We start from the raw sequence: 26,492 nt of genomic DNA on the forward strand, positions 1-26,492 counted from the left end.
GATTCATGGCGCATTAAGCCCCTGAACTATTTTTAATTTGTCCATTTTACCCTGGAGACCCGGGTTTACAGACACCGCGCAACGACTTTTGTTTCAACCCAGTCATAAAAAGAAGGTAAATAATATTTAACTTTCGAGTTGTCTATCATTTTAAGCTTAGAATCATTAATTGATGTTTATTATTTAGTTTTAAAAAAAAGCACAACTTTTTAAAAATTATTCACTCGCATATTTTAAGCTTTTAAACAAATTATGTCACAATGAAAAAAATATCACAAAAGTGAGTACACCCCTCGCATTTCTGCAGATATTTAATATATCTTTTAATGGGACAGCACTGACAAAATGAAACTTTGACACAATGAAAAGTAGTCTGTGTGCAGCTTATATAATATTTCACTTATTTTCCCCTTAAAATAACTCAAAATATAGCCATTAATATCTAAACCCCTGGCAACAAAAGTAAGTACATCGCATGGGAACTACCTACATTCCTAAATGTCCAAATTGAGTACTGCTTGTCATTTTCCCTCCAAAATGTCACGTGACTCGTTACAGGAGTGCTGTCAGCATTGCTGCAGAGATTGAGGAGGTGGGGGGGTCAGCCTGTTAGTGCTCAGACCATACGCCGTACTCTACAACAAATTGGTGTGCATGGCTGTCACCCCAGGAGGAAGCCTCTTCTGAAGACAGTACACAAGAAAGCCAGCAAACAGTTTGCTGAAAACATGTCAACAAAGCACATGGATTACTGAAATCATGTCCTATGGTCTGATGATACAAAGATTGATTTGTTTGGTTCCGATGCTCTCAAGCATGTGTGGCGGCGACCAGGTGAGGAGTACAAGGATAAGTGTGTCATGCCTACAGTCAAGCATGTTGGTGGGAATGGTGGGAATTTGAGATTGAAAAATTTGCATTTGAACACTTAATTTTTAATTGATAAAGTTTTCTTTGATTGAAGTAACCCTTTTTGTGTTTGGGCCATATTATTATTAGGACATTTGTGTCTAAATCATTCAATCCCCCCAAAAAGTTGCTTCAATCCCAAAAAATATTTCCGGTCAAAAAAAAAAAAAAAATTTAAAATCCCCCCCCCCAAAAATATATACTGTATATATATATTTTTAAAATTATATGAAAAGCAAATGACGTCTATGGTGCTCGAAAAATAATTTTGACCCATTATAAAAATATATATTTTTGTTCATTTCAATCATTTTTTTGTGGCAGTTTTATTGCTTTTCAACTTTTAGATATATTGGAAAGTCAATTACATGCAATGACACTTTTCGGACACCAGGAGGGCCAGGCCCCCCATAAAATCCGCTTATGCGAGTCACATGACATTTTGGAGGGAAAAGTCGAAGGACAATAGTGTCCCACGAAATAATGCTGGACATTGATATCAGAGGTGGGATTGAATAAGTTTTTCTTCTTCGCACTCCCTTTCGAGCGCAAATAATTATTTTGAGTTATACTGTATTTCTTTTTCTTTGTACTTGCTCGAAATTAAAAGCTTCATTCATTCATTCCGGGTGTAAAGCAGACTTGACCCAGGATTGGTCGCCACTCAGCACGTACGGACAACCAACCATTCACTCCCATATTCACACCGTCACTCTGAGAAGGATTTGAAGTTTTTGAACCCACGTGTCGAATGTACGATTAAGTGACGAAGGGTGAATAAAAATAATTCAACGAATGAAGCATACTTTTTTTCTGTGAAAGAATAGGGAAGAAGCGTTTCTACGCACTTTCCCCCCCTTATTCCCGTACACTACTTCCGGCCCATGACATGTGACTGAGTGACGCCACAAGCGACGTTTGGCTGTCGGGAACCCTCGTGACTCAAGATTCAAAGGTTAAAGGATCTGCGTAGCGACCTGCCGCTGCCTCCCAAGTGGTCTTCACTAGTGACGAGATTTCTCGTTCACTTGAGCAAACGAATCCATTCCGGTTCGTTCAGTAAAAAGATTCGTTCAAACAAATCGTTCAACGAATCGTTCGCCCCCCTCATCTCCCTCCCCGCCCAAACGAATCGTTCGGTTACTGAACGGGAAGTGACGTTGCCGAACGAATCACCAAAGACCGCTTCGCAGTATAACTGAACGGGAAGTGACATTGCTTGGTCCCTCCCTCTCTTCCACATTGACCACTCGTCGTAGTTTCAGAAATGAGTGACAGGCGGTATCATTCTGCTTTCACAGACAGCCTCGTCTCCCTCCTGCTGCTGCAAAAGCGAGGGAGAACTTCCGCGTCGTCTGTCCTAGTTCTATGGGCTCAAAGTCATGGCTCGTGCTTGCATTTCGATTTAGGACACGGTTAAACATTTTCCTTTTGTGAGGGGAGTAGGGGGCGGGGGCGGACGGACTTTCTTTAGCAGGTTCTTGATCACACATACAATCACATATACAGCATGTTTGCTGTCACGAAAATAAAAATACATCGAAAGTTTAATTTCTGAATATGGAACGACCAACACATCATATTTACATCTCGCTCTGTTGTATTTTTGTTTTTTAGTATTAAGATGATCGTGTTGAATTTTTGCACTGGTATTAATAAATAAAATAATCCGGTCAGCTCCCCTGTCGTCCCCGCATCTCAGATCGTCAAATGCTGACGAGAAATAATTGTTTGCTCTTTACGATGTCGCCTTTCTACTCTCATTAGTCTGTTAAGAAAAATGTAGACATATTGCGACATCTCCCGTGTCCGCGTGCTTTGTTTTTTGGGCGCTTGAGTAGCACATGATGGACGGATTGACATAATTTGTCAAAGCAACCAACACCCGACACGCTGACACGAAAAAAAAATAAATAAAACACTCGGGAAAAAATTGACATGTATATACAGTTTCATTGCAAATCAGTATTATGGTGATCATACTAAATATTTTTTTCTGTGCACATATGAGGTAAATATCGCTGCCATGAAGCCTCCATATAGTGACAGTTCTCTGCCCGCTTCACTGCCGTCACGCGACCGCAGCTCAGCTTTTGCTTGCCTCGTAGCTACCCGTGTTTTAAATTACTGTAAATTTGATAGTATGTCGTCATAGGCAGTCACGAGTTTGTTGAGAAAAGTACTACTCTAAACAATGCTCGCTAGATTTGTGTGGTGTTTTTGTCTGTTTGAGCAGCATTTGATAGGCTCCACGTTAACAAATATGTGACAAAGTCATTTCCTTTCATTTTCTGATTCATTCACCGCATAGTCATTACTGGAAAATCAAGTTAGCAGCAAGCTAGGTCAGGAACCGGAGGACCGAGTCACTGAACGGGAAGTGACAAAACTCAGTCTTGCCCCCCTGCCTGCACGCTGGCTGCTTATTGGCCACACGTGGACGTGAGTGACAAACGCCCTGATTCTGTTTCCGGTCCCTCCCCTGCCCGCGACGAGGCTGGCGTCTGATTGGTCGTGTGCGATGTCAGAAGACGCTGCCGCTTGCTCAACGCCCTCCCACGCAGCGAACAAGCACCACCTTCATAGAACGAATCAGTGCAGATGATGATTAGTTCGGTCTCGTTCACCAAAACAATTCGTTCAAAAAGAACGAATCGTTCGCGACCGATACAACACTAGTCTTCACTTGTTTCCTAACCGCCGTCGAGACGACATGGACTGCAGCATTATCACTTCCAAGACGGTCCTTCTGTTCATCAGCCTTGTCTTCTGGGTAAGGGATGAACTCTCTTATATCATTAAAAAAAAAAAAAAAAATCTTTCGCTCCTGCAAATATATTTATTCATAACCGCAGGGTAGTTCATCCAAATCACGAGGGCAGTTGTGTTAAGCAAGCGAACGTTCAACGAGATTTTTATCGTTATGTTAGTCCGGATTTTCCAGAAACAATTTCGGGTTCTGATGTCGTTGTAAAGTTTCTGGAAATCAAAAACATTGAGGGAGATTCACCATTTGACACTCCTGTTGTTTGCGTTTAGTTAAGTGTCGTCGTCATCGTTTTTTTTTTTTTTTTTTTGACCTTTCAAGGCGTTGTTTTGAACTCTGTAAACATTGTTTTGTTTGACTCCTCTGCAAGTATGTAATCAATCTGACTGCTGTCTTTGTGGCTTTCTTTACATTTTTGGCTATTGTTTTGAATCGATCACTTTTAAGCAACCTTGTTTGTATTATACAACCCCTAGCAAAAAGGATGGAATCACCAGTCTCGGACAAGCACTCAGAGATTTTACCATATAGAACAAACTAATAAAAAGCTTGAAAAAATAATGAATTAGTTCAAAAGTGCAACTCTTTAGCGTTCAGAAACACTAAAAGAAATGAATAAAAAAACATTGTGGTGGTCAGTAAATGTTAATTTTATAGCGCAAGTGCAGGGAAATACAGGGTGACCCAAAAAAACGGTTAACAGTTGACTGCTTGTTTAAAAGCCATTGAAACATATCTAAATAGGTTGTCATGCTTAAGTGATACATTAAGGTCACTCAGTGCAGCTGGTAATCTCTCGTCTCTACAATTCCTGTGCTTCTGCTGAAAATGAAGAAAACTTTAGCTGTACCTGAATTGCTGCGTGCCGGTCTGACACCTACTGAGATTGCAGCAAATCTGAGAATATCCAGATGTGCAGTCTACAAAGTTAAAAAGAAGCTGAAAGATACTGGAACAGCCTCACGAAAACCTGGGTCTGGAAGTGAAGATCTGTGCGGACCAAAAAGTTGATTGACAAGGTGATATGTGGCCACCCCAGAGTCCAGAGCTCAATCCCCTGGATTATAGCATATGGGCAACTGTGGAGGACAGTGCCTGTAAGAAGCCACAAACTTCTGTGGCAGCCTTGGAGAGGTCCATTGTTAGATCTTGGGAAAAGATGACAGCATCCTACATAAAGAAGCATTCCGCAGGCGCCTGGAGGCTGTTGTGACACTTAAGGAAGGACACATTGAAAAATAGTGTACTGTACATGTTCTTTACAATAATGTATAATTTGTGATTCAATTCTAATTCTAAGATGAATAAACATGGCATTTAAGTTGTATTATGGCAGTGTAAACTTTTTTTTGGGGTCACCCTGTATATATGGAATCACTCCATTCTGAGGAAAAAATATGGAATCGTGAGCAACAAACAAAGAAATAACAATCAAAACACATCTCTAATATTTGGTAGCACCACCTCTGGTTTTTATCACAGCTTGCAGTCTGTGAGGCATGGACTTGATGAGTATTCTTCATCAATTTGTTGCCAACTCTTTGATTGCAGTTGTCAGATCATCCTTGTTGTTGTATAAGGAATTCAGTTATATAGGTCATTTAGATTGTCTTCCCATGTTGTAATGATAGAATTGACCCTACCATAATTTCATTAATTTCATTATGTTCACACTAATGACTGACTTTTCACTTGCTGAATGTGCTGGTCCATTTTCCCCCCTCAAACGCATGTATGATTGGCCGATGACTTGCATTTCTTTAACATTTTTTATTTTCTCCATTTATATATTTAAAAAATGTTGCAGCCTCTGCAGACATTTTTTTTCAGTAAATCATTCGTCAATCATAACCGAGGTCAAAAGTTTTTTATTTTTTATTTTTTTGTTGAGTTTGGCTGTGCTTTTGGACAAAAGCAGCAGTCTTTTACCTGAAGGAAGGCTCCATTTTTTTTTTTTTTTTTTTTTTTTTTTTTTGTGGTCATACTCTAAGAAGTTTTTTCAGTTACACAGTGGTACCTCGACGTACGATCACTTCTACACACAATCGTTTCGACATTCGACGTAAAATTTGACTCGCTATTTGTTTTACATCCGACGACATGCTCGAAATAGGACGACATGACGGCACCGCAGACGAACGCACGGTGGATTTTCTTTTGTTTGAGAAATCAACATAGGTTTCAAAAAGGTTGGTACAGGCGGTGAAACAAGCAAAAGGGTGATGCTTACCTTCTAAATGAAGATGCAAATTATAGAAAAATATGAGGGTGGTGTGCGCATCCGTGAACTGGCTCAACAATACATCTCCACGGTCCTCCGATGACCACTGTTCGCTAGTCTTTGTAAGTTAAGCTGACATTTATTATTGTGGTAAAATTGCCAAAGAAATTGCCAGCCTCGTCACATTTTAATCATTTATTTCACAACTTATTCAACACAAAACTCCTCCTGACCGCCAAAATTGACGGTGTTCTCAAGAAAACATTGAAAATGAAAGTGAAACTCTCAAACTACCTGCTCTCGGGTGCATTGCATTCAGGTACAGCAAAAAACACCTGCCACATTAGAACCCGATTCATTACATTATTACAGGAATTATTATTATAATCTGATTTTTATTTATAATTTATTTATTTTGATATGCCATTGCCATTTGTAATCGTACCAGCAGTATTTATTAAAGACTTAGTGGAGGTTTTTGGGCTGTTGGACGAATTAATGGAATTATAATGTATTCCTATGGGAAAATCTTGATCGACATACGACCATTTCGACTTACGAGCAAGGTCCTGGAATGAATTAACTTCGTATGTAGAGGTACCACTGTATTTAACTTATTTCCTAAGACAGACAATGTTGAGTGGTCTCAAGACAAATGCTTACAGTGCCTTGCAAAAGTATTCGGCCCCCTTGAACCTTGCAACCTTTCGCCACATTTCAGGCTTCAAACATAAAGATATAAGATTTTAATTTTTTGTCAAGAATCAACAACAAGTGGGACACAATCGTGAAGTGGAACAAAATTTATTGGATAATTTAAACTTTTTTAACAAATAAAAAACTGAAAAGTGGGGCGTGCAATATTATTCGGCCCCCTTCCATTAATACTTTGTAGCGCCACCTTTTGCTCCAATTACAGCTGCAAGTCGCTTGGGGTGTGTTTCTATCAGTTTTGCACATCGAGAGACTGACATTCTTGCCCATTCTTCCTTGCAAAACAGCTCGAGCTCAGTGAGGTTGGATGGAGAGTGTTTGTGAACAGCAGTCTTCAGCTCTTTCCACAGATTCTCGATTGGATTCAGGTCTGGACTTTGACTTGGCCATTCTAACACCTGGATACGTTTATTTTTTAACCATTCCATTGTAGATTTGGCTTTATTGTCCTGTTGGAAGATAAATCTCCGTCCCAGTCTCAGGTCTTGTGCAGATACCAACAGGTTTTCTTCCAGAATGTTCCTGTATTTGGCTGCATCCATCTTCCCGTCAATTTTAACCATCTTCCCTGTCCCTGCTGAAGAAAAGCAGGCCCAAACCATGATGCTGCCACCACCATGTTTGACAGTGGGGATGGTGTGTTCAGGGTGATGAGCTGTGTTGCTTTTACGCCAAACATATCGTTTTGCATTGTGGCCAAAAAGTTCAATTTTGGTTTCATCTGACCAGAGCACCTTCTTCCACATGTTTGGTGTGTCTCCCAGGTGGCTTGTGGCAAACTTTAAACTAGACTTTTTATGGATATCTTTAAGAAATGGCTTTCTTCTTGCCACTCTTCCATAAAGGCCAGATTTGTGCAGTGTACGACTGATTGTTGTCCTATGGACAGACTCTCCCACCTCAGCTGTAGATCTCTGCAGTTCATCCAGAGTGATCATGGGCCTCTTGGCTGCATCTCTGATCAGTTTTCTCCTTGTTTGAGAAGAAAGTTTGGAAGGACGGCCGGGTCTTGGTAGATTTGCAGTGGACTGATGCTCCTTCCATTTCAATATGATGGCTTGCACAGTGCTCCTTGAGATGTTTAAAGCTTGGGAAATCTTTTTGTATCCAAATCCGGCTTTAAACTTCTCCACAACAGTATCTCGGACCTTCCTGGTGTGTTCCTTGGTTTTCATAATGCTCTCTGCACTTTAAACAGAACCCTGAGACTATCACAGAGCAGGTGCATTTATACGGAGACTTGATTACACACAGGTGGATTCCATTTATCATCATCGGTCATTTAGGACATCATTCAGAGATCCTCACTGAACTTCTGGAGTGAGTTTGCTGCACTGAAAGTAAAGGGGCCGAATAATATTGCACGCCCCACTTTTCAGTTTTTTATTTGTTAAAAAAGTTGAAATTATCCAATAAATGTTGTTCCACTTCACGATTGTGTCCCACTTGTTGTTGATTCTTGACAAAAAAATTAAATTTCATATCTTTGTTTGAAGCCTGAAATGTGGCGAAAGGTTGCAAGATTCAAGGGGGCCGAATACTTTTGCAAGGCACTGTATTTTTTTAATTCCTGGATAGTTAAGAGATCATTAATAAGTTTGTATTTATTGTCTGTTAATATCATTAGTTATGTTCAATTATTGCAATTTCAGTTTGCTAATAAAATCCAGAAATTCTGGAAGTTTTTAAAATGTACAGTATCTTAAGTATTTTCTATAACACCGGTATGAATCAAACGGTGTATCACCTCAGCCAATACATGTGAAAGTTAATATAAGTCAATACAGATTTATTTTGATTTATTTTGCATTGATCATATAGCCTATCAATTAATTAGGTTCATCATATTCGTGAGAAATGTAGCCCTGACCCCCGTTCACCCACTCTGTTTGGTCTCATTAATGTCCCATCCCCAGCAAAAAGTGTACATGCATTTTATGCTGTTATATCGTCCATACCAATGTTGAGACAAAACCTACGGCGTTGATTTTAAGGGACTTGGAATGTTCGGCTTCGGCACAGTTTTCTCGGGTGCACCTGTGAGTGATAGTTTCCGGAATGCATCGACGATGACGTGAAGGAAATCTCAAACTTTGACCTCAGGGTTCTCAATTTATGGAAAATGTTTGGGGAGGCCTCAAAAACTCGCGTGATTTGTTCAAAACGTTCTTGCTCGGTTCTAGTTCTGGGGTAGGACCCTAACTAAAAATTGTTCTGTTATTAGTGGACAGATCAGAAACAAATTAAGTAAATATATTCAAGAGATGGATATGCATCAATTCTCGGAGGTGGGTTATAATTTTTTTTAATCCAGGTCTGATTAAATGCAGAGTTATAATTGCTACCCCTCCATTTTTTGTGGAAGAATTACAATGAAATCTGGTATGTACAGTATAATATACGGAAATTATACACATCGATCTTTTGAGCTGGATTTTAATCAAAGTAGGGTTGAGTAGCCAAAAATTTTACTCGAGTAGCGTTACTTCAAAATAATATTACTCAAAGTAAAAGTAATCATCAAAAAAATATACTCAAGTACAAGTAAAAAAGTATTTGGTGAAAATAATACTCAAGTAATGAGTAACATTGTGAGTAATTGCTTATATTTTTGTTGGAATTTTTTTTTTTTTTTTAAACAATGGTATTTTTATCCGAGCACAAAGTTATCTATATGGACTATTGTTATAATGATACTGTACAATATGACCCATTACATAACCACATTAAGCCAAAGAAATACACACAAAAAAATCAAATATCATTGCATTCCGACGAGGGGGGGGGGGAATACACAAAGTAGGCATTATTCGTCCAAAGAACATGACTGCCCTGTGGTTGAGAAAATAGTTCTCAGTTTGAATATTGAAGTTCCTTCATAATTACGATTTTGAAATGAAAAAGATCTTATCTCTGGTTTTCCGAGGTCAATCGGTGCCAATAAAAACTGGGAGAGAGGTTGAAATCCAAGCTTTCGAGTCATGTTGAGGGCAGCGCTCCGTATCAAATACTTCATTTTTTACGATGCTTTAAAGACCACATGATTGAACAGGCTGGCGTGAAGATCGAACGGCAAGCTTGCGTTTGGCATCATGGAGTCATGTGATTATTGTTGCGATGTCTCATTGGTGAAATCGGTAGCACTCCGCGGTAATACACTAGGCACGTCTCATGTCACTACACTCGCAAAAAATAAAAAAATAAAAAATTAATATGTACAATAAAGAGGAAAACTCATTTGTAGCCCAGAGTAAGAGTAGTGTTTTTCACAAATATACTCAAGTAAAAGTACAAAGTATAGCTTAGTAAAACTACTTTTAGAAGTGCATTTTTCTTCAAAAGTTACTCAAGTAAATGTAATGGAGTACATGTAACACGTTACTTCCCACTTCTGATTTTTATTGTCCCAGAGCTCATTTAGATTTAACTGCAGAATTGAAATTACTATTCCTACGTGGTATTTGTGGGTGGATCTTAAAGAAATTTGACACAGTCTAGAAATTTATATGCATTGATCTTTTGAGCCCGATTATAGTTATAATTTTTTATTTTAAATCTCTGCCAATTAATTACATTGCTCTCTGGAGGTTATGAGTACACGCGCACAACAAATCCTCGGATAATAGCATAGTTTATTATTAATTACGCCACATTTTGTCTCCTACAACAGACCCATAAAATGCTGCTCATCTATCATTTATAGGAAGAATTCCATATTTCACAGAATTTGAACGTTCATACTTAAAAAAAAAAAAATTTTTTTTTTTTACACTGTCGTACTTCATCCCATTAATCTGGCAGGGATTTGAAAATACTGGCGGTTTTCTCAGGTATGTATGGTTAACTGCGCATGTGTTGTGACTCGTGCAAATCAGATGTCACTTGCTGTGAGTTAAATAAAGATCAGACACCAGGGAGGGTGTGTGATAGTCAAATGGGGCTCTGGCATTGCTTCCTCTACTAAGCTTGACTAGTTTATCTGTATGTCAATCAAAAGACCGATTCAATAGCAATCAGTGTTGCAGCTAGGCTGCAGAATTTACTCAATGGTGTATTAGCACAAAATGGGAAGCTCAATGTGCCAAGCCTCCAACACTAATTCCTCATTTGCTGCAAGTTTGACAACAAGTGCACCAATGGCAAACCTATATCAGTCCAGTGTGTCGTCTACGTTTATTTAAATGTACAGTGGTACCTCTACATACGAAGTTAATCCGTTCCAGGAGCTTGTTTGTAAGTCGAAATGGTCGTGTGTCGAGCAGGATTTTCCCATAGGAATACATTATAATTCCATTAATTCGTTCCACAGCCCAAAAACCTGCACTAAATCCTTAAAAAATACTGCTGGTACTATTACAAATGGCAATTACATATAGCAAAACAAATAAATAATAAATAAAAATCGGATTAATAATATAATAATAATAATAATTCCTGTAATAGTGTAACGAAACGGGTTCTAATAAGGCGGACGTTTTTTTCTGTACCTGAAGGCACCGCGGCGCTGACGTGACAAAGAGGGAGGGGAGCGGGTGAAAGTTTACTTTCGCTTTCAATGCTTTCTTGAGAACATCGTCAATTGCGGCAGACAGCAGGCGTTTTGTGTTGAATAAGTTGTGAAAGAAATGATGAAAACGTGGCGAAGCTGGCGATTTCTCTGGAGATGTTACCACAATAAGAATTGTCAGCTTAACTTATAAAGACTGGCGAACGATGGTCGGAGGAGGACCGTGGAGATGTATTGTTGAGCCATTTCACGGATGCCCACCCTACGCTCATATTTTTCTATCATTTGTATCTTCATTTAGAAGGTAAGCGTCAACTTTTTCCTTGTTTCACCACCTGTACCAACCTTTTCTGAAACCTGTGTTGATTTGTCACACAAGAAAATCCGCCGTGCATTCGTCTGCGGTGCTGCCGTTGTCGTCGTATTTCGAGCATGTCGTCGGATGTAGAAACAAATGGCGAGTCAAATTTTACGTCGGATGTCGAAAAGTTCGTGTGTCGAAGCGATCGTATGTAGAGGTACCACTGTACTTTTCTTTTTATTAATTGTTAAGGAGCTATTCCTGGCCAAGGGCGATGGTGGAGAGGCGTAGGCATCTCATCTTCTGTCAGTGCAGTATTATTGCCATAGACACTTTTACTGCCTCCTATAGTCTGGGAAAATGTTGCCTAACTGCGGTAGCACCTGGCAGGCTAAAAAAGGGTATAAATGCTGCAAAACGCTTGTTGACTGGACTCTGCACGTCTCATTTCCACGCAGTTAAAAAGTTCACAATACAGGTAGTCCCTGAGTTACGAACGAGTTCCATTCCTACGCTGGCAACGTAACCCGTAATTCGAAATAAACCTATAAGTACCCATAAATACCCCCTAAATCTCAAAATAACGATCCAAAAACGTATATTATACATCATTGTACTGTCCTTGCCAAGACATTGTAGCTAGCTAGACAGCAAGCTAAGCTTTAATCTTTCCCCGCTCTCCCTCACTTTGTGGGAATAAATGCGCTCATTTTCGTGTGCGCAAATACGTTCTTCGTGTGTACATGTGCTCTTAATTGCGTGCGAAGTACTACCTGCTCTGCACTTCCTGCACCAAAATAAAAGCATGCATCACAAAAAACAAAGGCCTACATTATAATCAAATACACATTTCGCTAATGAGCAGAACAGTCATATTAATAAACTATAAAATAAGATACCGTGAGGTTTAATAAGGTACTGTTGGAATTCGCCCCCCCGGCCAAGACGCACGGAAACAGCGACAGCCGAACAAAGTGCCGCTCTGCCGATGCTGCCCCCCCACGCGCCAACCGGTAAGGCGGAACTCCGCGCGTTCATCTCTGATGTTAACCCTTTGTACTGACTCGCCAAAAGCAGGTTGACAATTTATTTGTCGACAATGGTCAAAAACAAGGCAAAAACAGACGACGGAGGGACAATTCTGGATCCAAAACAAGGCTACATGTTTCCGAGCAGCAAAATCTGTCTTATCTCAGTGTCCAGTGTTTTTAAGTCCATGGGCCGACCGAAGGTGTGTCCGCGCGTTGCTTTGGGATCATCCCTCTCTGGCCATTTTCGGGCTGTTTGGTTCGTGCGTGGATGGGATGTGGTTGCCACAGTGACCGACGCTGGTCTTGACGTCACAAGCGCCTGCTATCAACTTTGTTATCCGGGCTGGCGCTACTTGTTTTAGGACAAAGCGCGCTGGTCTTTGTCCTTGTTCGTTTGTTGGGAGAACTGATTGCCAGAGTTGGTGCGACAATCTTGCTCGTGATGCACACGCTGGGCTTCTGTGATAAAATGGCGTTGTGTATCTATTCTGTTTCTTTAAACAATGGTGTGCTATTTATTTTATATTAGGTGTGTTAGAGTAGTGCTGTCCTACAGTGAATATGAGAAATGATACTATTCCCTGATTGATTATATTACGTGTGTTCGAGTGATGCAAACAGCTAGACGGTGCCTACGAGAAACGGTACCAGTTTGCCTTTTCCCTCTCATCAGCGCCGATAAGGTGATTCACTTTACTGTGTTCAAGGCCACTGAGTGAAGTCTGCCAGTATGCCTAAATTATAGTTAAATGAATGTGTTATACTAATGCAAACAATTATATGGTGTGTGCTTGAACGGTACCTTTTCCCTTCAGTACTGTTTATGGCACTTTAAGAAAAGGGGGGAAAAAAAACAAACAAACCAACGGGTGACAAAATGGCGGTTGTAAAGTCGAAATCCCGTAAATGGGGAACGTTGTAACCCGGGTACTACCTGGATATTGATGGGCAATTAGTTTTTCTTAAAATAATCTGGCTGTGTCGCTATTGTGAGTTAACTAACTGTTAACGTTATCCTAATGTTAAATTGTATATTAGAATGTTGTAGAATGTTCAAATGTTAAAAAAAAAAAAAAAAAAAAAAAAAAACATTTGCAAGGCGTGGCGGCTTTTATTTTGGTGTGGTGGTGTTCCACAATCTTATGTGTAGGGGGAACCCTGTATCTGACATACAAATCATCATTATCAAAAAATATTCTTTATCAATATTTTGATGCCCATACTTGTGAGTAGGGATGGGAATAAATAGGATTTTTACGATTCCGATTCCCTTATTGATATTGCTTAACGATTCGATTCTTTATCGATTCTAATTTTGGGAAAAAGAACAACAAACATTTTGATTGGCATCTAGCTTGTTTAATCAGAAGTCAACCTTACAAACTCACAACAAGGTCGAAAGAGGACCAAAGCCATGGTGTTAACTGTGGCAATATGTAACTGTGGCAAATAGAGAAGAATTTGTAACATTTTACTGAAACATTTTTCTAATAGAAAAAAAAATCCTCCTTTTTAAAAGGGCCTATGCGCTGAAAGCACTGAAAAATAATAATTAAAAAAAGATAAAAACTGGCAAATACAGCAGAACAGTGTTAAGTGCAAATGTGCAAAATTAACAATCCTTTTGCAGAAAAATAAGCATGTCTGGTTTTTCAGGTAGGATATGTGATCTTTCTGGGCTTTTGGTGTCTCCAGCAGTGGAGAACACCCTCTCAAATGGGGTGGAGAAAGCCTGCACACACAGCAAGTGTTCAGCTAGTCCAGACAGCAGGGACAGAGTATCTCTTATATTGTCCCAAATATTAACAAGTTTATCAATAGGTTGGTGTAATTACATAAGGACTGCTGGATCTCATACAATTAAAGAGGAATTTTAGCACAATCCTCCGTTGACTTGGATTCGTTAACTTCGTAGACATACAGTCATTGTCAGTGTATCAAATACTTGTTCTCCCCACTGTAGTTGGGGTACTCAATGGAAAGGCCTTTTGATACGGAGTCGAATAAAAGTGGTTTGGGACCAATGGGACTATCCTATCTCGAATTACGGGCGAAAATACGCTAATTGGCTGTAGTCATCAGGTGCATTTCGGGAAGTAATTTGGAACATCCACTTCCATTAGTCATAGCAACACAAAAATACCACCATAGGATGTGGAGGTATATACTTTTGTGTGAAATCAATAGTCCGACTGGCCTTACGACCCACCAAATTTAAATCATTCAGAAAAAAACACTGATTGGTGGACTACCAATCGAAATGAGTATTAAAATTGCTAATAAAATCGTTTAGGATTATTTTAGATGCATTTATGTTATATTTTTCTATAGAGTATTTGACTAGGAATACGATAGACCCCTTAATAGACTTCTTGGGAAAAATCATCACCAAGTATTCACATGAATAATGACATGGCCTGTGAAAATCAACGCAAATTCCCTGGGCGACAGTTCTGCAGATTACACTTGGTGAGTTATCGCTCTTTAAATAAGCACGTAGTCTTACTTGCTGAAACGAGCGAGCGTGTCATGCGTACATTTGATGACGTAAATCTTGCTGGTTGGATAAGAGAACGGTCAAATATATTGCCAAACGATGTGATGTAATTCATGTTGGCTGGAATCTAAGAGAATCGTTAAGTAAACTGCCAAACGATTCCATGGGGAAAAAAATGCACGGAACCGGTTCTCTATAGGAATCGGTTCTCGATTCCCATCCCTACTTGTGAGTGCTCCTAACTATTTACCTAATATCAATATCTATAACCACAAACATGCCACATAATCGGGCAGCAATTTCTCGAATGTCTGGTGGTCACTTCTCAACCTGAAGGATGTGTGGTTGATCCTGAGCCTGTCACCATGCCTAAGTGCTTTCGAACAAGATACCAAATAATTATGCAAATGATGCTTTGAAGCTGGGAAAGCTCTGTACAAATCATTGTAACATTTCACTGAAGCCAGATGAGGGTGCGGGGGTATGAGACCTTTCATTTTAATTTGATGAGATATGTGTTTTGCAAGTGTAATTTAAAGTGGTTAACATGCAAGTATTGGTAAGTAAAAAAGCTAATACCTCATTGACTGTTGCACAACATATCCCTTACTCCTTTGCTCTACAGTAAGTTGCAACCCACTTCTCTGCCACGCCCCCTTGAAATTCTGGTGAATTTCACCACATTCCAGAGAGAGTTGCCTGTACCTCTTTCTTGGGAGGAAGGGGGGGGGGGCTCTCTGCTGCTTCATTTAAGATCAGACTTTCTTGGAAGATTACAAAATGAGAACCCCCGTGACTGTGACTTTGTAGTGATTAAGAGACACGATTCATGTGGCCCAGCGGAAAGACGCCATGAATACCGGCTTCTACAAAACCCCCTTGGAATGTACAAACATAACATAGTTGTTGTTTTTTTCCTCTGATAAAGGCTAGTTAAAGGTGAAAAAGAAATGAGGAATAATGAAAATGACACTTTCATGGATTTATAAACAGTCCGAACGCAACCCCAATGTGACAGTCAAATTTAGAGACGTTAGTCACATGTTTGCAGATTAAACAAAAAAAAATGCACATCACATAGTCATAATGATGATGTCTTTTTGGGAGTTATCTTGAGAAACTCAGGGGAGGAAAATACCTACATCCTGGGAGGGGAGGGAGCTTGGAGTGTCACAGCGTGGTGCTATGACGCCGCATGTAATGTTGCGTCGTCGCTGTCGGGCCCTCGTAATTCCGTGCGAATTACAGTAATATACAGTGGTATGAAAAAGTATCTGAACCTTTCTGAATTACTCACATTTCTGCATAAAATAACCATCAAATGTGATCTGATCTTTTGTCAAAATTACACAGATGAAAAAAAACTCTGCTTTAACTAAAACCACCCAAACATTTATAGGTTTTCATATTTTAATGAGGATAGTATGCAAACAATGACAGAAGGGGGAAAATAAGTAAGTGAACCATCACATTTAAGATTTTTTGCCCCCCCCCCCCTTGACAGCAATAACTTCAACCAGACGCTTCCTGTCGCTGTAGAACAGTCTGGCACATCGATCAGGACTAATCTTGGCCCATTCGTCTCTACAAAACTGCTGTAGTTCAGTCAGATTCCTGGGATGTCTGGCATGAATCGCTGTCTTTAGTTCATGCCACAGTATCTCAATGAAGTCTGGACTTTGACTTTACTACTCCAGAACGGGTATTTTGTTCTTCTGAAACCACTCTGAAGTTGATTTACTTCTGTGTTTTGGATCATTGTGTTGTTGCAGCGTCCATCCTCTATTCAGCTTCATCTGTCTTGACAGATGGCCTCAGGCATTCCTGCAAAACATCCTGATAAACCTTTGAATTCATTCTTCCATTAACGATTGCAAGTTGTCCAGGCACTGAGGCAGTAAAACAGCCCCAAATCATGATGCTCCCTTCACCATGTTTCACAGTGGGGATGAGGTGTTGATGTTGGTGAGCTGTTACATTTTTCCTCCACAAATGACTTTGTGTGTTACTCCCCAAAAATTCAACTTTGGTTTCATCAGTCTACAAAATATTTTGCCCAAACTTTTGTAGTGTCCAAGTGCCTTTTTGGGAACATTAAATGAGCAGCAATGTTATTTTTAGACAGCAGTGGCTTCCTCCGTGGAGTGCTCCCATGAACGCTATTCTTGGCCATAGTTTTACATATTGTTGATGTGTGCACAGAGATATTGGACTGTGCCAGTGATTTCTGTAAGTCTGACACTCGAGGGTTCTTTTTTACCTTTTTGAGTATTCTGCGCTGATTTCTTGGCGTCATCTTTGGTGGACGACCACTCCTTGGGAGAGAAGCAAAAGTGCCAAACTCCTCTATTTGTAGACAACTTCTCTGACTGTCGATTGATGAAAATCCAGCCTTTTATAGACTGTTTTGTTTCCTTTCCCAGCTTTATACATATCAACAATCGTGGATCACAGGTCTTCAGACAGCTCTTTTGACCGAGCCATGATGCACATCAGACAATGCTTTTCATCAAGACGTGTGTGTTTTACAGTGGTCAGGGCAGCTTTAAACCACTCATCAGTGATTGGGCACACACCTGACTTAAAATGTTTGGTAAAAATTGGTTTCAATTGCTCTTTAAGTCTCCTTAGGCAGAGGGTTCACTTACTTTTTTCCCCCCTTCTGTCATTCTTTGCATGTTATCCTCATCAAAATATTTAATTCTATAAATGTTTGGGTGGTTTTAGTTAAAGCAGACACTGTATTTTCACCTGTAATTTTGACAAAGATCCGATCACATTCGATTTTGATTTTATGCAAAAATGTGGGAAATTCCAAAAGGTTCAAATACTTTTTCATCCCACAGTATAAAATGTATGGGGGAAAATTAAATCACGAAAGGGTACCCCATGTCACACAAGCGTGCAATCGCTTTCACTATCGTGACTTTTTGGACTGTCAATTGTCGCCACTTCCAGGATAGCGAGACTCATGAAACGGCCGCTCCGGCTCCGCCTGTCTCAGCCACTGTTATAAGCGCACCCTGGTCCGCTTGCATTCACAAGCGAAGCAGTGTGCGTTTAAAGCGGACTGAGACCCACGATTTTTGAGTAGTTTGGATTCGCATTCACATTTACAAAGTCAAGCGGACTATCTGAGAAAAAGAACTCTGGTCTGTTTAAAACTGACCAAACAGTGCTAATGTGAAAGCAAGCGATGTAGTGATACTCTGACCAGTTTATTTGTCACAATTTAGTTGTCAACAAAATTGGCGGCCACACACAAGCCTTATTTAGAAATTGTTTACTTTTTAATTGCTTCTTTGGAAATACAGGTTAACCTTGCAATTGAAGTGCCGCTGCGATTATTAAGGACGCGCAATTAAGGCAATTTCAAAATGATTATAATTGCCGATAGTAATTGTTTAGGATTTTCTTGTGTATATCCATACTGATTCTTAAATCTTGGTCAGAGAGTATCAAACTCATCTCAGAACATTGTGTGAATAATTTGATCTTGAAAAATTGAACTTTGAGTACTGTACAAGATGTAGAAACAATACTCAAACTTTGTGCGAACAACTCGCTAAATTTAGCTCCTTACTAATTGAAGAAGTAGCAGAAATTAGTTTAGTGTCTTGAAGTCCTTTTCGAATTCAAATTACTTTTCTTATCCGCCATATCGTCAGAGCCATTTTGTGACTTAGTTACAGAAAGCACATTATAATGGGAAAATGTTTTTCTTTCAGAAAAAATACAAGGGGACATTTTTTTGTTTGTTTGCAAACTCATAGTACGATGGGGTTTCACAGTTTTGTTTGAACACCAAATACTTCAAACTGATTACAAAATATCTATCATTTTATCTTCAGTATTACTCTCATTTGTTTTAAATCTGGATCAGGCTATCTTTAAAGTAGTGCGAAGGGTACCTGGGAGAAAGACAGCTGCTATGTTTTTAATGCACGGCATGGAGATTGAGTAAAGTGGTGTACCCGTGTTTAGATAATTTGACAAATCTGAAACTGTTATCCTGTAGTGTCATGTTACCAGACTTCAATGCCCAGATAATGTTGTGTATGGTCACCCTAAATTTGAAGTTAATCAACCAAGTGAATCGCTTATCAGGTGCCTATTACAAAAAATGTGTCTTAGTCAACCATTCTTTATTGTGCTAGATCGCGGTGCCTCGTGCTTGTACCCCACATAATACACAGATTGGCATGGTAAAGGATAAGGTTTATGTCTGACAGCTGCTGAAAGGGAGTCTCTAATAACCTCGGCATTTTATTTTTTCATGTCCCAGGCTGCGGGTGCTGGCCTGGCCTATGTTGGTGCCCAGGTATTGAATAGCTTTGGCACTTATGACAGCTTCGTCGAGGACGAGCATCATTATGCCCTTATCCCGGCTGTCGTCATCATTAGCATCAGCACCTTGATGTTTGCTTTTGGCCTGCTGGGATGCTTCGCCACCATTCGAGAGTCCAAAGTGGGGTTGAGCTTTGTAAGTGCCCAACCTCAAATATGTGATAACACAACTTCACTTCGGTGTAATTCTGATCTGAATTGTTCTTTTTTCTTTCTCTCTCTCTCTCTCGTTTCATGTAGTTTTTTCTGATCATAATGGTGATGTTTGCAGCTGAAGTGGCTGTTTTGGCGCTGAGCCTGATCTACCAAGGCAAGGTGAGTCATCTCAAACAGCTGGTTTTGTAACATTACAAGTGCATCTCATATACCTTCAGTCTAGTGAAAAATCAATATTTTTGGTCATTTGTGTGACTCTTACATTTTAATTCAAGCATTGCACGTACTATAGATTGAACTATGTATTTAAGCATTGTTCAAAATGTGTAATTTAGATTATTATGATTTACATAAACTACTACTTACAATTCATATTCTGGATTGCTAATCCTCACGAGGGTTGGAGGGATGCTTGAGGCCATCCCAGCTCACTATGGGCAGGAGGCCGGGTACACCTTGAACTGGTTGCCAGCCAATCGCAGGGCACATATACTGTAGACCAGTGGTCTCAAACCGGTCCTCAAAGGGCCGCAGGGGGTACTGGATTTCATTCCAACCAAACGAGACAAATACCTTTTCACCAATCTGGTTTCTTACAAGTGTAATCAGTTGATTGCAATCAGGTGCTGCTTATGTTAGTAGAAACCTCATTGGTTGAACTGTTTGTGCTGGATCTGTTGGAACAAAAACCAGGACCCACTGCGGCCCTTTGTGGAGTCGGTTTGAGACCGCTGCTGTAGACTAACAACCTTTTACACTCACAATCACACCTATGGAGAACTTTAGTGTTCATTCAGTTTACCATGCATATTTTTGAGAGGAAACCATAGTATGCAGGAATGGGGACAACATTGAAACTCGGAACTCGGAAGGGTACACAATCATGGGGAAAGCCCGCTGACTTGTCAAATGTTCAACTGAAAGTACACCAGGGATCCCCAACCACCAGGTCAGGGGGCTTGTACACGTGCGTGTTGATTGCATATGAGACTCCGGTTCCTTTTACAGATGTTTATTGGTCATCAACACACTGTAAAATTAAAGTTCAGACATACAAAATAAGGAGACACTTCTATATTAAACACTTTAAACGATAGCATTGCTACATTGAGGCTAATGGGGAAAAAAGTCAACCTACTTTAGCCTGCTATAAAACATTGGCAGTCTTCTCCAAAATGCAAACTTGCAGTTAAAAGGTGACAATTCAAACATTAAAAATAGCTGCTTAACAGCATTTGCAGATGAAAGAAAGAAAAAAAATGATTACTTTAACCACATGCAATGACAAAAAGATCTTTTTTTGGCGGAGTGTAAAGCTTACTGTTAACTGGTGAACATTTCAAAATAAAAGCACGTCATGTTTGTCATACAAATAAAGGTTTCTGGAGTTGATCCAACTATATTAAGAATTCAGATTCTACTCCAAGGGTGCTCAATTCCAGTCCTCGAGAGCCCCCATCCAGCTTGTTTTCCATTTCTCCCTCCTCCAACACACCTGACTCAAATAATCAGGATCATTATCAGGCTCCTGCAGAGCTTGCTGATGAGCTGATCATTTGATTCAGGTGTGTTCAAGGAGGGAGACATGGAAAACAAGCTGGATAGGGGCTCTCGAGGACTGGACTTATGCACCCCTGTTCTACACTAAGAAGAGCTTTAAAATGACACCCTTAATGAAAAATCTGGTTTGCAATAAAAATACTATTATGTATATAGTAATATACTATAATATTAATGCTAGATATTTTTTTTAAAGAATTTTTTTTGATCATGTTGGAAAGGCGAAGTAAGTGTTCTGAATCAATCCATCATTCTGTTTACATTCCATTCTTTTGCACTACTTAATGCTATCAGCATTTGACCTCATTGTTTGTGATTTATTGTTATTTACGTGTTTATTTGTACTTTAATAAAGACTTTAAGTATTCCAAAATATTTTTGTGAATTAATAAGCGTCATCAAAAATTTCATTGTTAAATTAGTAAAAAAAGGGAGGAAAAAATTATTAGATTAGTCAGCAGACTATTTTTACGATTTGTCAACTAATCGGGAGAAAAGTAGTCGTTTGGGACAGCCCTAGTTGTACAGTGTACTGGAACATATTTCCTCCACACCCTTCTCACCTTTTTAACCCCTGACCCATTTTCATGCCTGGCTAAAACCAAGAAATCTTTCATGTTTGGAGAAGTCATTATGCCTGTGACAAAGGATATTTGCCATCAAGTTTTAGAAGAGGCTGCTGTTAAGAAAGGTTGATTCAGCATACGGAGAGTTACATTTTCCCTGTACTTAATGTTCGTTTTTTAGCCCTGCCGTGTTATGTTATTATATTAATGTTGTGTATGTTGTGTTATTATTAGCATTATATAATGTTTTATATTTTTCAAAGTATGCTGAACACATCAAGCATTTTAACAGAAGAAAATGAATGAATGAAGTTGAACCAGCCATATAAGATGCGCGGCCTTGTTAGGACTGTTCAACTGCATCATGAGCCACCACACACAAGACAAGGTCCATAAATGCCGCATTACATGGGTCAAACCTCCTGTTAAGCAGAGACCGTCCAAAATGGAACTTGGAAAAGAACTGGATTTTTACCCAATTGTCCTTTGTAAATGAAAGCCATTTTTGCATTTCATTTGAACATCAAAGTCCCAAAATCAAGAGGATGAACAGAGGTTTACAGAACCAGGGTTTGCTTGAAGTCCAGTAAGAAGCTTCCATAGTTAGTAGTGATTTTACATGTCATCTGCTGATGTTTTGGTGATTTGATGCAAACATCATGAAACTCAGGAGAACATCTTTGAGGTGTTTTTTTTTTTTCTTTTTTAAGTTTATTTTTTTAATAGACACTCTTTGTTTCACATGTGTACAGATAAACGGTCAGCTGGAGAATTCTTTGACTAAGGCCTTCTCAAAGTTTGGCGAGGAGGGCGCCGACACCTCAACTGTGGACAACTTGCAGACCCAGGTTTGGTATTTGCTGGCTTGCGCCTCAGTATTACACGACCCCCTTTTGTTTTCAGTTTTTTTTCATGTGCTTGCATTGTACAGTCAATGATCCAAATTGCAATTTAACAGGTCAAATTTTCTAAACGGAATGTTTCTTCATGCAGTTGCACTGTTGTGGCGTAAGGAACTACACCAGCTGGTTCAACACGACTTGGTATCAAAGCCACAATGGCACAGTGCCCAAGTCCTGCTGTAAAAATGACAGCATATCGTGTACTGGCAGGTTGGACCAATTAGACATGCTCAATTTAGAGGTGAACCTATTTTGCTGTACAATTTTGTCTTAAGCCAAATGTGGAGATGACAATACTATTTGTGGGCTCGTTTGTGTTTCAGGGTTGTGAAGTCAAGCTGGAGACCTTGCTAAAGCACGTGCTGAGATACGCCATGCTCGTTGTTCTGGGCTTTGCTATCATCAAGGTAACGAACGTGAAATTGTAATAGCCATGCATACAGTGCCTTGCAAAAGTATTCGGCCCCCTTGAACCTTGCAACCTTTCGCCACATTTCAGGCTTCAAACATAAAGATATAAAATTTTAATTTTTTGTCAAGAATCAACAAGTGGGACACAATCGTGAAGTGGAACAAAATTTATTGGATAATTTAAACTTTTTTAACAAATAAAAAACTGAAAAGTGGGGCGTGCAAAATTATTCGGCCCCCTTGCATTAATACTTTGTAGCGCCACCTTTGGCTCCAATTATAGCTGCAAGTCGCTTGGGGTATGTTTCTATCAGTTTTGCACATCGAGAGACTGACATTCTTGCCCATTCTTCCTTGCAAAACAGCTCGAGCTCAGTGAGGTTGGATGGAGAGTGTTTGTGAACAGCAGTCTTCAGCTCTTTCCACAGATTCTCGATTGGATTCAGGTCTGGACTTTGACTTGACCATTTTAACACCTGGATACGTTTATTTTTGAACCATTCAATTGTAGATTTGGCTTTATGTTTTGGATCATTGTCCTGTTGGAAGATAAATCTCCGTCCCAGTCTCAGGTCTTGTGCAGATACCAACAGGTTTTCTTCCAGAATGTTCCTGTATTTGGCTGCATCCATCTTCCCGTCAATTTTAACCATCTTCCCTGTCCCTGCTGAAGAAAAGCAGGCCCAAACCATGATGCTGCCACCACCATGTTTGACAGTGGGGATGGTGTGTTCAGGGTGATGAGCTGTGTTGCTTTTACGCCAAACATATCGTTTTGCATTGTGGCCAAAAAGTTCAATTTTGGTTTCATCTGACCAGAACACCTTCTTCCACATGTTTGGTGTGTCTCCCAGGTGGCTTGTGGCAAACTTTAAACAAGACTTTTTATGGATATCTTTGGGAAATGGCTTTCTTCTTGCCACTCTTCCATAAAGGCCAGATTTGTGCAGTGTACGACTGATTGTTGTCCTATGGACAGACTCTCCCACCTCAGCTGTAGATCTCTGCAGTTCATCCAGAGTGATCATGGGCCTCTTGGCTGCATCTCTGATCAGTTTTCTCCTTGTTTGAGAAGAAAGTTTGGAAGGATGGCCGGGTCTTGGTAGATTTGCAGTGGTCTGATGCTCCTTCCATTTCAATATGATGGCTTGCACAGTGCTCCTTGAGATGTTTAAAGCTTGGGAAATCTTTTTGTATCCAAATCCGGCTTTAAACTTCTCCACAACAGTATCTCGGACCTGCCTGGTGTGTTCCTTGGTTTTCATAATGCTCTCTGCACTTTAAACAGAACCCTGAGACTATCACAGAGCAGGTGCATTTATACGGAGACCACAGGTGGATTCTATTTATCATCAGCGGTCATTTAGGACAACATTGGATCATTCAGAGATCCTCACTGAACTTCTGGAGTGAGTTTGCTGCACTGAAAGTAAAGGGGCTGAATAATATTGCATGCCCCACTTTTCAGTTTTTTATTTGTTAAAAAAGTTTAAATTATCCAATAAATGTTGTTCCACTTCACGATTGTGTCCCACTTGTTGTTGATTCTTGACAAAAAAATTAAATTTCATATCTTTATGTTTGAAGCCTGAAATGTGGCGAAAGGTTGCAAGATTCAAGGGGGCCGAATACTTTTGCAAGGCACTGTATATAAAAACAGATTTACATTAAGAGTGCAAGTGCCCACTCTCATGTTGACTCTTCCACATTGATTTAAATGAATGAAACCTCTGAATCTAAGGCTACGTCTACACTAGGACAGATCATTTTCTCCAGGGTATTTTGCCGACTATTTTTATACCTGTCCACACTTCAATTAAGGTGCGTTTAATGGCCACCCTGCTTCTGCAAGGTACACCTGCATTTGAGCCAACTACGCATGCGTAAAAAGGAGAAGCCTCATGTGTTACGTCATCGCCCACGCGGTTTACCTCTGAACCGAAAACTCATTCCTCGCCAGCGGCAAATTTCGAAATACTACACCTTCTAGACTGTCATCATTTTGTGATCACTTTTTTTTCCCGTGATAGCAATCGAACGCATCATGCAGGAGCGAGAGTGAAAGGGAGAGCACGTGCGGCTTTTATGAGCAGGAGCCGAGTTGTAATTGAAATAAGTCTTTATAAAACAACGAAAGCCTGGCATTGACTGACTTGGGATGTTATAATCGATGTTCAGTTGCGCTCTCACCACTTGGAAAATAAAAAATAGAAGCATATGTTGTGGCGCTGGGTATTTTTCCTGGCGGCCGCTACCAGGCTGCTTGTGCATAAAAGTGTCGATCCTGGAAGTGGCAACAGTTTTGACAGGCAGAAATGTCTTGGGGGGGGGGGGGAAGAAACTGATCGTGCGCCTCTTTGACTGGGGGTACCACGCAGGTCACTTTTCGGGGTTTAATTTTCCTCTATGCATTTTTATATACAGTACTTAAGTACGGTTAGCATTGAGTTGGGAGGGCCAGCCCTGCAGCTGGCTGATGTGAGAGAACTCTGGAAACAAGCTCTATAAAAAACGCTCATCTCCACCTCATCCGCGATGGGAGTACCCCAAATGGGGACTGAATTGAAGCATATTATTGAGAGGTAGTTTGAAGGTTCAAGAAAAATGTGTGGAAAAGAAAAGAGGAGCAGGAATGCCACGTCGTGATCGTCCGCCTCCGTTGTTTACATGCTGTCATGCCTTACTAAAAACCACGAAGGCATGACATCCCTTCCAGAATATCCGAATGTTGTACAGAGACAGCAGTCCATAGTAGGCTGCGGGTAACATTACCCGCCTACGTTATCCGTAACAACTAATCCCGATAATAGGAATACTAGTGTGGCCGACATGCCGTATAGTCCAACTAATTACATGTTTAAGGCCATTATCCGTCCTAGACGTAGCCTAATTGACACTGTCTGCAGTCTCGTTTGCTGGCTACGCATTGTCGGCAGGTGTTTTCTAATGTTTAATTTGTTTGGGCAGACAGTGGTTAGGGTCACACAATGCCACATTTTGAGATCTGTTAAATCAACCTTGCATTGATTGAATACCCAATCTGCTTGTTCACACTGCACCTGATATTTTTCCTATTGTTTACAGTTCTTTGGGATGCTGAGCGTTTGTGTGATTGCGTGTAGAAGTGGCGGCCGCAGGAGTGGTTACCAGCCTCTTTATGCCTGACGGGGGAAAAAAAAAACTTTCACTTCGCCTCATGTTTAAGTTTTACTGATTTTGCATGGGCGTGGTTAACTAATGTCAAATGTGTCAAAAGCAGTCAAGTAAGAATGTCACTGTCATTTTATTGAATTTGGCTGGACTTCCCTATATTGCAGCAAGTATTCACTTCTGTTTTCATTTGCACTGCCTTGAACTCACTACTGGGACTTTTTAACAGCTACTCATGGATTCAAGTTGCCTTTCCTTCTGTTACTCAGATTTTTAGTCGACTAAATGAATCGGAATCCACCGTGACAATGCCTTATTTCAGGTTGTTCTAGCACTATTGAGTCAACTACATTAGCTTTCTTTAATTAGCAGGCCATTTTTACGAGTTCTGTGTTAATTATAATGGCGCTACATGATTATGTTGTCTTTCCAAAATAAAGTATTTCACATTAA

At 40.0% G+C, this 26,492-nt stretch overlaps 1 protein-coding gene across 1 annotated transcript; it reads left to right on the forward strand.

Moving 5' to 3' along the window:
• The first annotated feature begins 1,853 nt into the window (after nucleotides 1-1,853).
• tspan36 (tetraspanin 36) lies at nucleotides 1,854-26,492 on the forward strand. Its single transcript, XM_057832492.1, has 8 exons — nucleotides 1,854-1,906; nucleotides 3,588-3,682; nucleotides 19,233-19,430; nucleotides 19,535-19,609; nucleotides 22,329-22,424; nucleotides 22,570-22,719; nucleotides 22,802-22,885; nucleotides 25,974-26,492. The coding sequence occupies exons 2-8, from the start codon at nucleotides 3,623-3,625 to the stop codon at nucleotides 26,052-26,054; spliced, it is 744 nt and encodes a 247-aa protein (XP_057688475.1). The 5' UTR covers nucleotides 1,854-1,906; nucleotides 3,588-3,622; the 3' UTR covers nucleotides 26,055-26,492.

Source organism: Corythoichthys intestinalis, chromosome 3 (genome assembly GCF_030265065.1).
Source record: "Corythoichthys intestinalis isolate RoL2023-P3 chromosome 3, ASM3026506v1, whole genome shotgun sequence".
NCBI classification, from domain to species: Eukaryota; Metazoa; Chordata; class Actinopteri; order Syngnathiformes; family Syngnathidae; genus Corythoichthys; species Corythoichthys intestinalis.